The 14,726-nt window shown below is 43.6% G+C and overlaps 5 protein-coding genes across 5 annotated transcripts; 3 read left to right on the top strand and 2 right to left on the bottom strand.

Moving 5' to 3' along the window:
- Window positions 1-174: 174 nt before the first annotated feature.
- On the bottom strand, window positions 175-3,885 carry EAF02_010693 (uncharacterized protein). Its single transcript, XM_038906741.1, has 3 exons — window positions 3,205-3,885; window positions 1,091-3,133; window positions 175-1,041 (listed from the first exon to the last, which is right to left on the bottom strand). The coding sequence occupies exons 1-3, from the start codon at window positions 3,330-3,332 to the stop codon at window positions 753-755; spliced, it is 2,460 nt and encodes an 819-aa protein (XP_038753611.1). The 5' UTR covers window positions 3,333-3,885; the 3' UTR covers window positions 175-752.
- Window positions 3,886-4,438: 553 nt separating this feature from the next.
- On the top strand, window positions 4,439-7,029 carry EAF02_010694 (uncharacterized protein). The gene is made up of 4 exons (XM_038906742.1): window positions 4,439-5,324; window positions 5,401-6,216; window positions 6,276-6,564; window positions 6,617-7,029. Exons 1-4 carry the CDS (start codon window positions 5,274-5,276, stop codon window positions 6,682-6,684), a joined length of 1,224 nt encoding a protein of 407 aa, XP_038753612.1. The 5' UTR covers window positions 4,439-5,273; the 3' UTR covers window positions 6,685-7,029.
- A 165-nt stretch (window positions 7,030-7,194) lies between these two features.
- EAF02_010695 (uncharacterized protein) lies at window positions 7,195-7,882 on the top strand (the record flags this gene model as incomplete). Its single annotated transcript, XM_038906743.1, has 2 exons — window positions 7,195-7,668; window positions 7,811-7,882. The coding sequence occupies 2 exons, from the start codon at window positions 7,195-7,197 to the stop codon at window positions 7,880-7,882; spliced, it is 546 nt and encodes a 181-aa protein (XP_038753613.1).
- A 1,163-nt stretch (window positions 7,883-9,045) lies between these two features.
- EAF02_010696 (uncharacterized protein) lies at window positions 9,046-12,615 on the top strand (the record flags this gene model as incomplete). Its single annotated transcript, XM_038906744.1, has 9 exons — window positions 9,046-9,162; window positions 9,260-9,535; window positions 9,595-9,901; window positions 9,995-10,227; window positions 10,276-10,378; window positions 10,427-10,462; window positions 10,512-11,199; window positions 11,252-12,354; window positions 12,440-12,615. 9 exons carry the CDS (start codon window positions 9,046-9,048, stop codon window positions 12,613-12,615), a joined length of 3,039 nt encoding a protein of 1,012 aa, XP_038753614.1.
- A 416-nt stretch (window positions 12,616-13,031) lies between these two features.
- Window positions 13,032-14,432, bottom strand: EAF02_010697 (uncharacterized protein; the record flags this gene model as incomplete). The annotated part of the gene is made up of 1 exon (XM_038906745.1): window positions 13,032-14,432. One exon carries the CDS (start codon window positions 14,430-14,432, stop codon window positions 13,032-13,034), a length of 1,401 nt encoding a protein of 466 aa, XP_038753615.1.
- Window positions 14,433-14,726: the final 294 nt, after the last annotated feature.

A 14,726-nucleotide genomic window follows, 5' to 3' on the forward strand; every position in this document is an offset into this window, starting at 1 on the left:
AGATGTCTCGATTGTTACCTGTAGATGAACGGAAAGATTCTTTTGGATCGCTATAAGCATTTCTGTATATATCAATGACATCGAAGATGTCGAATGAAGTATGGTGGGGCAATGGAAGCTTGTACATATACGTATCAGATGAAACTACAACCTTGTATAAATAATGAAAATACAGTAATAGGCAATAACTATCATTGAAATTGAGACATCGGGTGAAGCAAAACAGAACCTAAAAAACCAAGCCTTTTGCCCTTGGGCTGACGACCTGGCTCCCTGAAAAATGGCAAATGTTTCAATTGTCAGTTCAAGATTGTTCGCAGGCCAATGCCATGAATGATCATCTCGTTAAATTTTGTTTGCATTTACTATCATGGTATCCTCAATCCGCCTATAGTCCTTCATCTCGTAAAAAAAAATCCAGATATTGAAGTATCCCATCCTGCCCCTAGACAGAATAATGCTGGCCACCAACCATAGCCGCTTTCTTCCCAAATCATAATAATAGTACTCATTTTTTGTAATCCACCATCCAGTGAGACGCTCCCATTCATAAATATCAGTTCTCTCGAGAGAGATCGCTCAATGCTATACTTTCGTGATCGCCACGCAACAAAAACGCGAAAGCAAAATGTAGTATACCACTATAATCAATACCAACAAGCTCCTTTCATGTGGTTCAACCATCAAATATCATAGTAGAGAAGAAATTCAATATGCGTAAATGTTAAAAGAAATAAACCTCAATCCATCATTCATGCGAGTAACTCAACATCCAGTCCAATAGAACGCATGAAGAGGTTAACGTTTGCGAGTCGTTGAATAGACATAGCTGGAGGTAATGTCTTTGCAAGACCAACAGTTTCCATAACACGATCCTTGACAGCCATAACTAGACGTTGTTGCTGTTCAGGATTGGCACCGATACCAATGGCGGCAAGGAATTGCCAAACATATACATCTTCGCCGGTGTTGACGGTCCCAGGGAAAATCTCTGGAAGGGTAGGCTCAAGAGCATCGAAAAATGCATTGTGAGTGGATAACCTAAGGAATATGTTAGAGTTGTATGAATACAGGGTAGGGCATTACTCACCAGTCATTCCATCCACGCTCATCAACATCTCCAGCTTGCTTGGTGATCTCAGCCCGACTGAGAATCATAGTCAACAGACTTAGACCAATTCTAGTACGTGCAATCAAATCAATATTAAGATTAAGGATAAGTCCCAAAACACCAGTAGTAATTTGGAAATCAGCATCGTGGAGGAATCCAAAAAGGCTCGACATGACTGTGACTTGGAAGAGATCAATGTTTTCACGAGTCTCAGCACTGAGTTGAATTCCGTCAGGGCTAGGCACAGCCAATCGAACGACATCAAGTTTATCAAGATGAAGAATAATCATGGTCAAGATGGTAGCGCGTTGCTCATCAGAGATATGTCTGAAAACTCGAGGAATTGCCTTTTTGCCCTTGTTAAATGAAAGGAAGGCAATGAAAGGATGAACGGTAGTTGCGCCAATTGGTTCATGAATCCTCAAATTACGCCATAATTGCCTGTTGAGAAATTCTTGTCGCTCATTCCAGTCTTGATTCAAACCGGCAATTTGTGGGTTGATCTCTTCATGACCCAGTGGTCTGGGTTTTGAGCGTTCATGGTCCTCCAGCTCCATTAATGTGTTGTAAACATTCTCGATATCAGTCAATATAGACTTTCTATTGCTACCACTGACGAGGTTGGCCTTGCGAGGGTTGGGTGAATTTCCAGGTCTTGGTTCATTGCTATCGGTTCGTTTGATGTTCAACAGTGGTTTAGGTGTCTTTGCGTTGCTGAATGAGATCTTTCCTAAACTTCCTTCAATGACCAATTGCTTGTTCTTTGGTTTGTTCTTTGCAGCCTCCACAGCTCGTTGCACTTGCTGTTCCATACGTTGTACATGGTTGTCGCCACCACGAGCTTGTCTTCGCATGTTATTATGACGATTACCGGTTTGGAAAAGATATGTTTGTGCAAAGTTGCTCAGAGGTTGATGTGGGTTTTGGCGCGGTCCACCTCGAATCTGGCTATGAACTTGATAATAGAAGTCCTCAGAAAGAGAAGAATCTATGCCATGCTCATTTGGATTCCCAGTAGCGGTGACCAATTGCTGCAATTGAATACGAGTAATAAAGTTTTTGTCTTGGGGCGTCATCAAGCCATTGTCCTTCGACAACAAAAATATCTTGTGGTTTCGCTTTGCTCTCTTGGCATCTTCCAACAAAAATGCGGCCCGCTCTTCTTCGGATAAGTTTACCAACTGTTGTGGGTGAGTGATAACGTGTCGATTTCCAGAAGCATGTGGATGATGGTGACCACGTTGCCCACCGTGGGGTTGGTTGGGAAATCGGTTCATGTTTTGCATATGTGCCGGTTGGATTGGGATAGATGGGACATTTGCCTGGCTGGTTGGAACTTGGGGACGTTGCAAAATGTGAATTTGTTGCTCGACAGGAAGCTGGCGTTGCTCCGATTGAGGTGGTGCACTGGCTTGAATCGGAAATTGCTGCTGTTGCTGTTGTGGAGCTTGTAATGGCGCTTGTTGGTGGAAATTTTGATATTGTTGTGGCGGGGGATGTTGATATTGTGGTTGAGATGGTGGCATTGGTTGTTGCTGAGCAGGGACTTGAGGTTGCGATGGCTTCTTAGCTTGAGCTCTCATAGCTGCTTCAACCTCTTCCAAGCTCATCATCTTTCGGCTCGGTGCAGAAGTACCGGCAGCTGGAGGAGTGGCGGCTTTTGGAGCTTGCTTTGGTGCAACGCCCCAAAGGTTTGCATCCACCTGCATATCAGGAACATATTCCGACTCTTGATATCTCTCATAGCCAGTTCTAGCGGGTCTTGACGTATGTTGTTGAGAGTATGAAGATGCGGCTGGAGTTGTCCTAGATACTACTGGTTGTTGGCGGGTGTATCGCATTTGTTCCTCATTGATAGCATCGGAGACCTTTGCCGTTTGTCCAAAAAAGTCAAAGTTGTTTCCAACTGGCTTGCTTGCAATAGAATCGCCTGCACCACCACCAAAGGTATCATCATTGAAATCATCACCGGTTTCTTGAAGCTGATCTCCTAAACCATCATATGTATCCTCGAAATCGAATCTGCAGGGTAGAAACATTAGCCTTTCGTTCTCGATCAAAGTCAAATGGAAGAATGTCCAAACAAAACGTACGCTTCATTATCGTTTCCTGTGCCAGAAAGACTTGCGAATGGATCTGCATGTTGACCAAAACCAGGAGCAGCAGTATTATGGCCCCTCTCATGAGGAGCTTGACTGGGATCAAATCCAAAGAAAGACATGATTAAAGAAATCGCACAGCCGTGGTTTCCATTAATAAGATACGAAGATCAAGAAAGTATTTGACGCGTGAAGTTGCAATTCCAAAGATCAATTCTTTTCTTTGAGTCTCGAAGAAAAGGCTAGATCAAAATAGTAGATAGATAATACAAGCTCCAATGATTTGGTGAAACAAAATTGTTGGTGAGCGGTAAGTGAGTGGTAAGAAGTTGAGTGATACAACGAACACAAGAAAGAAAGAGAGCGGTCTTTTTTAATTTTTGGAGGGTTTTCGTTGCGTTGGTGGGATGATTGAGGGTGACGAGATGGAAAAGGTGGAGGATGAGAGATGTTACTAGAAGGGAATAAAGCTTCAAAAATTAAGCGTGGGTGGCACGGGTGGTAGCTGATATGAGTGAAAGGTCCAAGTCAAGTGGGGTGGGGTAGAGAAAAGAGAAGACAGAAGAGAGAAGAGCAGAGAGAAGTAAGAAAATTGATGCCTTGGTTCTAGCCTTGCGGTCGTGGCCGTGGGTCTAGATGAAGTGAATTCGAGCGCAGCGAGCTATGGGGGTTTGGGGGCTTGCCCTCATGATACCTTCATGATACCCTCATGATAGTAGTATGGTAGTATCAATGACATTACATCTACTGATGATTCTGGCAGATAATTATATCATGTACGAAGTAGACAAAGAATGACGCTCCGCTGGCCCTCTGGGAGCCACTGCCGTGGAGGCAGACTAGATACTAGGTAGATTAATTACAGGAAACTTTCAACTGACATCTGAGGTTACTTGACAGCGGATCGTGATGTTTGGACCATATCTGGGCATACATCTGGACATGGTTTTCAATCAGAGTAATGCCCAATCTGTATGGAAATTATATATACTAGGTAGTCAATTGAATACTAAATATTGAAGTATTTATTAGACCTTTTCTGCTAATACATGCGAGGTGCTAGAAGCCTCTCCTTATATACCTAGTAGGTTCTTGACAGCATCTATCATTGTTTGTCGAAATCGTCAAATAGTATCAAGATCAGGTGATTACTTGCATCAACATCATGTTTTCTCCATTAGATCTTGAAGTCTTTTTATACTGTATTCACAAAAGGTACTCGTCGACCTCCTCCTGCTCTACGGTAGAAGCACGTTACCATTTAACTGTGCCACTCTTTCAAGGGCTTGATTGTCTCGTATTATCAAACTTTATCTGGGGGAAGCTAAAGATCCTCAATAATAACAGCAACTCACAAGGCAATTCCGAGCTGGCGGGACCTTGGGTTTACGAGGTACCTAGTAGTCACGTATTATCGGTCCTCTCGAAGCAAAAGGGAAATCCTCCCTTGCGTAATCTTTCCAGAAAAAGAATCGAACCAGGATCAATTTGGGCTAGAACGAATAAATCTTACTCGACTGTAATAATTTACATGCTTTTGGCTTTGGGGGGCTTTTGGGAATACGCAAGTACTAGGTACACCACACCAGGTACACTTACCTATTACTTACTACCCATTGCTTACTTACTTTACTTTATTTTACTGTACACGAGAAAGATTGACCTCCTTTATTCATATTTACACGTACCTCTCCATCTATCCTCTTCTCCCATCCATCTCTCTTTCTCCCTTCTCCCTTCTTCAACTTCTTCTACATTGTGTGTTTGTTATATCACACAATTTCTATCATTCGTTCCTTGTCTTCTTCTTCCCCTTGTTCTTCTCCATCTTCTTTGTCTTTGGAATTTAATTATATCTTCATAACGTTGAAGGTGCAATTGAAAAAAACAGAGAAAAGACGACCACTTGCTTTCACGACTTTCGATTCGTTTGCGGCTAAAAGGAGTCTACACCTGCTGAAGATTCCATTCGTGTCCAATTGGTTAGTGAAATAACTGTTGGATTGATGAAAGCCGCATCAACGAGAGTTTCAAAAATTTCGACACCATAAACTTATTTCATCATGGCTACTGGAACAGCCAGATATTTGAGATATATTCTCTTTGCATTCTTTGTAAGTATTCTCGGGGGACATTCTTGGGATGCCAGAAAGTCTTTTGGATCCACCTATTAATGATTTCTCTCCACAGGGTCTCGCCATCGTCTACTTTATATCATCTTCATCAGACCAAAGATTACAGACGGCGCAGCAAGTCTTCACTGATAAAACTGGTATTCCTACCAAGGCAGGCACCTCACCAGGACACTCTGCTCAAGATTCGACGACATCCGATGCTAAGACTTCTCCAAATACTCATGATCTGCCACCTGCGACCATCCCAGGAGAGCGTATGAATGCGACATTCGTCACTTTGGCAAGAAACTCGGATATTTGGGAAATTGCACGATCCATTCGTCAAGTCGAGGATAGATTCAACAAGAAATTCAATTACGACTGGGTTTTCTTGAACGACAAGCCCTTTGATGCCACTTTCAAGAAGGTTACCGCATCCCTTGTTTCCGGAAAGACTCATTATGGAGAGATCCCAGAGAAACATTGGTCATTCCCTGACCATATCGATACCGACAGGGCTCGCAAGGTCCGTGAAGATATGGCACAAAGGAAAATCATCTACGGTGATTCTGTTAGTTATCGCCACATGTGTCGCTTCGAATCTGGTTTCTTCTTCCAACAAGAATTGATGTTGAACTACGAATGGTACTGGAGAGTCGAGCCATCCATTGAACTTTTCTGCGATATCGATTATGATGCATTCAAATTCATGGCCGACAACAAGAAAAAGTACAGTTTTGTTTTGAGTCTTTACGAATATGTCGAGACTATTCCAACTTTGTGGGACAGTGTCAAGAAGTTTATCAAGGCCCACCCAGAGCACATTGCCGAAGGCAACTCAATGGGTTTCCTAAGTGATGATGGTGGTGAAACTTACAACCACTGCCACATGGTACGTCCTGGTCATACAATGATGAGTTCCGTGAATCTTTTACTAATACAGTGTTGCAGTGGTCTAACTTTGAAATTGGTAACCTCAATTGGCTTCGATCAAAGGCTTACACGGACTACTTCGAGCAACTCGACCAAGATGGAGGATTTTTCTATGAACGTTGGGGTGATGCACCAGTCCACTCCATCGCTGCAGGTCTTCTCTTGAAGAAAGAAGAAATTCATTTCTTCAACGATATTGCTTATTACCATGTTCCTTTCACCCATTGTCCAACAGGAGAGCAAACAAGACTCGATTTGAAGTGTCACTGCAATCCAAAGGAAAACTTTGACTGGAAAGGATACTCATGTAAGTCTTCCTCTTCTTTCTAAAATATGACATTGTCCTAATTATCCAATAGGTACATCACGATTCTTCGATATCAACAAGATGGAGAAGCCGGAAGGATATGAAAACCAACAAGACTAGAGTTATAGTCTAAATTCACTATAGCATTCATGATCGAATGCATTTTCTAGGGAGTAGCATTGGTGGTTTGAGGATCGATGATATATCTACTAGGTACTATTTGGCATGATAGGAAAGGAGGTACGGGCGTTTGCATGGGGTAAAAATCCAATCGAAACGCTGTATATCTATGTTAGGATGGCCTGGGATAGGATCTGGCTTGGGAAGTAACATCTCTTGGTTTCTCATGGGGTGGTAGACAAATTTTGAGATAGATTTTTACAATAAGGCAATGTCTGCATAGTGAGAGGAATTATATACTCTTTTTGTATAATGTCTAAGTCCATGATTGTACATGCACCAGAATCTGGGCACCCCTCTGTGGTGAAATGTGGTTTCAGCCATATCACGTGATACCATGAGCCACATCGATCACAACCTGGTCTTGGCAATATCGAAGCTTTCTCTCCCCTCACCTTCTCGTCGTCGACGAACGCGATCATTCAACGATTCTCTCCCTCAGTCCTCACAATGGCCGCCTCAATACTACAACGGTTCTTAATGCCGTCCATACGGTCAACAACCTCAATCTCTACCCCTCGTCCTACTACCCAATCCATCACGAATCAGCTCAAATCAATCACAATCTCCTCATCGCGGACATTCTCCTCAACCCCCTCCCACGCCGCAACATACAACCAAGTCCGTCGCGGCTGCCGCACTGCGCAAGCCATGCGTAAATCTGTTTCTCCTGCCTTGTCGACAGTCCAGGCTCCAGCACTCAAGGGTGTAGCATTGAAAGTCGGAATCACCAAACCAAAGAAACCTAACTCGGCAGAACGTAAAACGGCCAGAGTTAGATTGAGTACGGGGAGAGTGGTTACGTGTTATATTCCGGGTGAAGGACATAACGTGCAGCAGCATAGTGTGGTATTGGTCAGAGGAGGAAGGAGTCAAGATTGTCCGGGTGTGAGATATCATTTGGTTAGAGGAGCGGGAGATTTGGTGAGTAGATTTGTTTTTATTTGGGAATTCTAGGAGGGGATTGAATTGGTGTGCTGTGTATTTGGGGAGTCGAATGGAATGGAAAGAATGGAAAAGGATGTCATGGCGTCTTGAATCTATGCTAACGTATTCGCAATCATAGGGAGGTGTAGGAAATAGAGCAACATCACGGTCGAAATATGGAACGAAGAAACCAAAGAAGGCGACTGCATGAGAGTGTTGACGTAAGATCAGTCGGAGGGGAAAGATGAGATTTAGAGGAACAGTCACCCACCAAAGAGTTAGAGAATGGACGATAATATATCGAACAGTAAGAGAGCTATAGCCACTGGAATACACGGAGGCATCAACCGAGTGTCTGGGTGGTTTATACAGGATCTACAGCTTCGTAGTTTGGGGACATCGAGAACGATTGTACATTACACAAAATTTCAACGAGCTATGCATAAATATGGATAAAATCAAATGTTCAGAGGAACACGCTGGGGAACAATATGCCTCAATCGGTCTCAAGTTAAGTGTCTATGGGAAATTATTTCAACACACTCAGAAGACCGATGAAGTCTACAGATACTCGTGGCTTCAATGATTGACTCGCCTTTGGCCATTTGAATAACATCCATCACATCACTTACTTTTATGCAGAACTTTCGTTTGGCAGAAGAGAAGGTAAATACGACATCGATCGGCATCTGATTCGTGATCAAAATCAAGGAGCACTTCGGTCCGGAGAAACTTATTTTCTCTTTCCCTTCAGAATCTGATGCAAGGACATGAAGCTATACCGCAAGCGTGTCTCAATGCTTCCGTCCGAATAATCCGGTTGGTGCGCAAGACATTGGCCTGTTTCTCCACCAAGATCAACGTTTTCCTGGATTTTTGGCCTGGCGTCATTTGTACTTTGTATTATTTCATCAAAATTTTCCGGGGCAGCTCGGTCGGGAAAATGTTATTGCTTTTAGCCAAATGAAGTGCTCCGTTGTAATGAAGAATCTGGTTGGTTGTATGGGTCGAGTGACGATCGTGTACATTGTTTACCCCGCATGCTGTGGTTCGGAGTTGAACCTTTATATGTGCCTGTGCCTGGAGATTCCTGGTACTTGGCATATATCATGGGTTTAAGTAGAAAAATTAATTTTCGGACTGCAGTGAGTGATGTGTACTCACTCGGACGGGGCATTGGAGTTTTCTATTCGGAGAATGTTATGCAGGTCGGTGAGGGGGAAGATGGCGAAAGTGGATAAACTTCTTCGTATCCATAGGTATTGTATATAAAGGTTACTGCCGGTGTATATTCGCATTGTTCTTGTTAAGATACTTTGTCTTCCATTACATGTGTGTGATTCAGACTGCAATTGCAATTGGGATATTGCAATCATGAGGGTTCTACATGCTTTTACGGCAATTGCCTGCGCGGCTCAAGCTGCAGCATTGTCAATTAATATTGGTGGTGAGACAATGGTTGTGGAGAGAGATGCTGGACTTCAGGATGTTGTAAGTTTTGACACATATTGGCATCCCTTCCTCAAGAATTGGATCAAATATTGGTTAATTGGGCTACCAATGCATATTATCAAAGCTAATTCATTAGGTCACATATGATGAACACTCTCTCAAAGTATACGGAGAACGTATATTTGTTTTCTCGGGAGAATTCCATCCCTATCGACTGCCGGTCCCTGATCTATGGCTTGATATATTTCAGAAAGTGAAATCACTTGGATTCAATACAATTTCCTTTTATGTCGATTGGGCATTACTAGAAGGAAACCCAGGACACTACACTGCAGATGGAGTGTTTGCTTTTGAGCCTTTCTTTGATGCCGCAAAGGAAGCGGGTATCTATCTTATTGCTCGTCCAGGTCCTGTGAGTTCATACTTCTCTGTCTTCCAACTCCAATCTCGTGCTAATATATGCCAATACAGTACATCAACGCTGAAGTTTCTGGAGGTGGATTCCCAGGATGGCTTCAACGTGTGAGTGGTGTTCTGCGATCTCAAGCTTCAGATTATCTGGAAGCAACCGACAACTACATGGCAAACATCGCCAGCCTCATCGCGAAATACGAAATCACAAAAGGAGGACCAATTATTCTGTATCAACCAGAGAATGAATACTCAGGATACTCAGGATATGTTCCAGGTGGATGGCCAGATCCAGTTTACTTTGCATACGTGAAGAAACAGGCTAGGGACGCGGGTGTTACGGTGCCATTTATCAGTAATGACGCTTGTAGGTTATTGTTCTTTTCTATCAAATCATGCGAAATCAACGAGGAAGAGAGAGGTTTTTAGTGCTGGTATCGACAGAGCTAACATTAAACAGATGCGGGTGGACATTTTGCACCAGGTGACGTGGTTAATGGAACTACCATTGGAGATGTTGATATCTACGGTCATGATTCCTATCCATTAGGATTCGATTGCGCACATCCAACTACCTGGCCTGTTGGAAATTTACCGACTTATTTTGCGGCGAGTCATGAGGAGCAAAGTCCAAGTACATTCTATTCCATCAACGAATTCCAAGGCGGTGCTTTTGATCCTTGGGGTGGTCTTGTGAGTCTCTTTTGTTGTGGATTATTTGCTGTCACTAAACTTTAATAGGGATTTGAAGCATGTGCTCAACTCTTGAATGAACAATTCGAGAGAGTCTTCAACAAGAATGATTTTGCTGCGGGCGTTGCCCTTTTGAGTTTATATATGATCTGTGAGTCTTTGATATTATGGCACATGAATAATACTGATTGTCTCTCAGACGGTGGCACAAATTGGGGAAATCTTGGTCATGCCGGTAAGCAATGAAATTCTGTTCTATCGTTAGCTATTACTCACATTCTTAGGTGGCTACACATCTTACGACTATGGCGCTGCCATTTCTGAAAACCGTGAAATCACTCGTGAGAAGTACAGCGAGCTGAAGTTAGAAGCCAACTTTTTGAAAGTCAGCCCTGCATATCTCACTACATCTGTTGGTGCAGCTGCCAATGGCACATACACCAGCAGTAATGCCATCACCACAACTCCCCTTCTTGGCAATGGAACCGTCACAAACTTCTATATCGTTCGCCATTCAGATTATCAAACTTTGGCTTCTACAAACTATAAGTTGACTGTTACCACAAGTCAAGGCGCTCTTACTATCCCTCAATTGAACTCAAGTCTTACTCTAAATGGTAGAGATTCAAAATGGCATGTAACAGACTATGACATCGGAGGAACATCACTCCTTTACTCTACAGCAGAAATCTTCACTTGGAAGAAGTTTAATGATAAGACTGTTTTGGTCGTTTATGGTGGACCAGGAGAATCTCATGAATTGGCTGTAGTTTCAAAGAGCTCAGCACAAGTTATTGAGGGCTCAGGTGTTACAAGCAAGAGTACTAATGGTTCGACGATTCTTAATTGGCAAACATCTACTACACGTAGAGTGGTCAAGATTGGTAGCGTATTTGTCTACATTTTGGACCGAAACACTGCGTACAATTATTGGGTGCCAGACTTTGCCAGAACCGACAAATGGGGTGCATTGTAAGTGTTTTAATCTAGTTTTGGTCTCACATAGCTGCTAACACAAAATCAGCGCCTCAAGCATCAAAAACACAGTTTCTGTCATCGTAGAAGCAGGTTACCTCGTTCGATCCGTTTCAACCCAGGGTTCAGATCTCCATATCTACGGTGATCTCAACGCCACCGTCCCATTCAAAGTAATTGGTGCCCCTAAAGGAACTAAGAACCTTTACTTCAACTCCCAAAAGGTCTCTTACAAGACGGATTCTACAACTGGTGAACTCTCATCAACCCTCACCTACACAGCCCCAAAAATCTCTCTTCCATCTCTCTCAACTCTCTCTTGGAAATACCTCGACAATCTCCCTGAGATCCAATCCTCTTACGACGACTCAGCCTGGACGGTCGCCAACAAAAACTCAACAGCTAACCCCTACCTCACTCCTCTCCTAACCCCTACCGTTCTCAATGGTCCAGATTACGGTTACAGCACCGGAGTGTTAATCTTCCGCGGCCATTTCATCGCAACCGGCAATGAATCCACCCTTTACATCTCCACCCAAGGAGGTTCCGCCTTCGGCTCATCCGTCTGGCTCAACTCAACCTACATCGGTTCCTGGGTCGGCGCCGACTATGCCGAAGCCAAAAACTCTACTTACACTTTACCGAACCTAAAAGCTGGCTCCAAGTACATCTTCACAGTCGTAATCGACAACAACGGTCTCGATGAGAACTGGACCGTAGGAACCGAGGAAATGAAATCTCCACGAGGAATCCTAAACTACGTTCTATCCGGCCACGCTAAAGACTCCATAACATGGAAACTCACCGGAAATCTCGGCGGAGAACAATACATCGATCAAGTGCGCGGACCATTGAACGAGGGTGGTCTCTATGCCGAACGTCAAGGATACACGCAACCTTCTCCTCCTTCTTCATCGTGGAGTGCTGGATCACCTTTGCAAGGAATCAAGAGTGCAGGCGTGGGATTCTGGACAAGTACCTTTAAATTGGACATGCCAAAGGGTTATGATGTACCCCTTGCATTCAATTTCGGAAACTCGACCACGTCGAATGGAACCAGTGATTATAGAGTCCAGCTTTGGGTTAACGGATGGCAGTTTGGAAAATACGTCAACAACGTTGGACCGCAGACCAGCTTCCCAGTACCACAGGGTATGTCTTTTTCATTTTTCTTCCCCATCTTCACTCATCCTTCTTATATATGTGCACGAATTTACTAACTCGCCCCTCTCCGCAGGAATCCTCAACTACAACGGTCAAAATACCCTCGCCATTGAACTCTGGGCTCAACAAGCCTCAGGCGCGGCATTATCCAATTTCACATTGACGGCTGGAACTCCCGTCCTTACGAGTTTGAAGGCGCCTAGTTTGGTGCATAGTCCGGCTTGGAGTAAGAGGAAAGGTGCTTATTGATTTGAGAGTGGAATTTTGGGAGGCGAAAGAGAATTGGAAATAGCGGCGAAAGGAATGCTAGTTAGTGTATGGAGGAGGTATTAGGTATATATATACACGAGAAATTATACATATTCAGCCACTTGTTTTTGTCGTCAGTTTTCACTCACAGTCTCGTTTCTCCGATGCGATGACTTTCACCTTTGAATGAATAATCGTACGTAACAAACATGCAACAAGAAAAGAAACATGACAGGTTTCAAACAACAGTCTTCTTCGTAAGAGGTATCAAAATTGAGTATCTGGCTCTTTCGCCAATATGCTACATATCCTTTATATCGCTAGCACAAATGCATATGATAATGTACAAAAAATCTGACAAGATGCGATGATTTGTACAATTCCCTCATATTCCTTCTCGATCATCTGATTCGAATCTATGAACGACGTATAATAAGAGTGAAGATGGCTCCTACAAGTACTGCTCCCCCAGCGGCACTTTCTAATGCTATGATCGTTATATCTCTTTTTGGTATCGAAATTTGTTGTGTACTCCATAAATCTATTGCCGCAGCTTTCCCGGCTTCCATTTTTTCTTTCCAAGATTCTACGTTTCGGTAATCGAATGCGGGCTTAGAATAAGGTATGCTCAATTCTGCAGTATCCATTGCTGCTGCTGCTTCGCCAATTTCTGGAGCTGGCTCATTATTTGATTCGTGATGTGATACTTCACCTTCCATTACAGCAGCTACTGCTTCTACCGCCGGTTCATCCAGGGCCTTTTCTCCGATCTCTTCTTCCAATTCCTGGACACTAGATGCGACGATCTCATCCAAGCTTACTTCTGAACCCTCTCCCCCACCAACTTCAGCACCTCGAATAGCTGTCGACATGGCAAAGCTCTTCTCCTTCTCTAGTGCCTCTCTAACTTTGTCTTCGAATCCTGCAACCAATCTTCTCCTTCTCCACGGTTCAAACCCAAATTGGAATACCAAGAATAATAAGACGTTGACTCCCATTAATCCCCATGTTCCCCATGTACTCATTCTTCGTATCTTGTCACTCCAAATCTGTTCCTCATGATATCGGGATAATATACTACTGCTCAATTCCCCTGCTGCTTTCTCAGCTTCGCGTTCCGCATCTGCGAGTCGAGTAGCTGCTTCCTGAACTGCCTGTTCGTTGGTATGATCCATACGGTATAGATGTGTAAAACGCTCGAGATCGGCAGGTGTCCATGTATCTTTCCTCGCTAGCAAAGTTGTAACCTCACGTTGAGAAGAAGCACGATCTGCGACGGTGGTTTTGTAGTGTAATCGAGTGCTTCGGACTTGCTCTTTGGAATTGGCAACTTGGGTTTCGAGTTCGGTGATTTTGTTCTTGAGGGCTTCAATGCCGGAGTAGCCTGTGAGGTCGTTGATCCGTTGAGATGCTATGAATATGTTGCCTTGCATATGATCCATGAGGTGGGATAGTTTCTTTGTGACTGCCAGACGTCGACTTTCGAGTGTGGAAGGGAGCTCTCCATCTTTTTCGGGTTTGGGAGAGGGAGAGACATCTTGTTCGCTGGACTCGGGAGTAGGAGTAGGCTTTTCTTCGACTTGGGGTTTGGGTTCTTCAGGCGGAGGTGTAACCTTGGGTCGAAGATGAGGAGGTGGTTCTATTATAGGTCTCTGATCATCTGCGAAATGTCGCCGCAGACTAGGAGAATAGATTCTACATTGTAGACAGATTGACGATTTGACCGCAGGTCGAGGAGAGATTCTTAGAGTTTTCGATATGGAGACTGAACCTGAGTCGATTGCAAACCGAGGAACGAGTCTTGTCAATGGTTGCATTGCAATTGACAATTATCTTTCCTCTTTTTGGTGAGGAAATTGAGTCGAGCTGAGGACTTTGTTACTCTCTTCCCTTGACCTTTTTACCTTACATCAAGAGAGAAAAGAGAATATTCGGTCAAGATTCCCCAGTGGAGCTCTGACCCAATTGATGGATGGTGTTGTGGGCTTGAATAACCCTGCTCGCCCTGTAAATAATGTAAATAATGTCTGAACGAGTCTTGACTGTATTTCTTCACCGCTTTTATGATGATGTCGAGTGAATTAATGAGTGATAGAGGGGCAAACTCGGGG

Source organism: Botrytis sinoallii, assembly GCF_014898435.1.
Source record: "Botrytis sinoallii strain Bc 23 chromosome Unknown BSIN_026, whole genome shotgun sequence".
Lineage (NCBI taxonomy): Eukaryota > Fungi > Ascomycota > Leotiomycetes > Helotiales > Sclerotiniaceae > Botrytis > Botrytis sinoallii.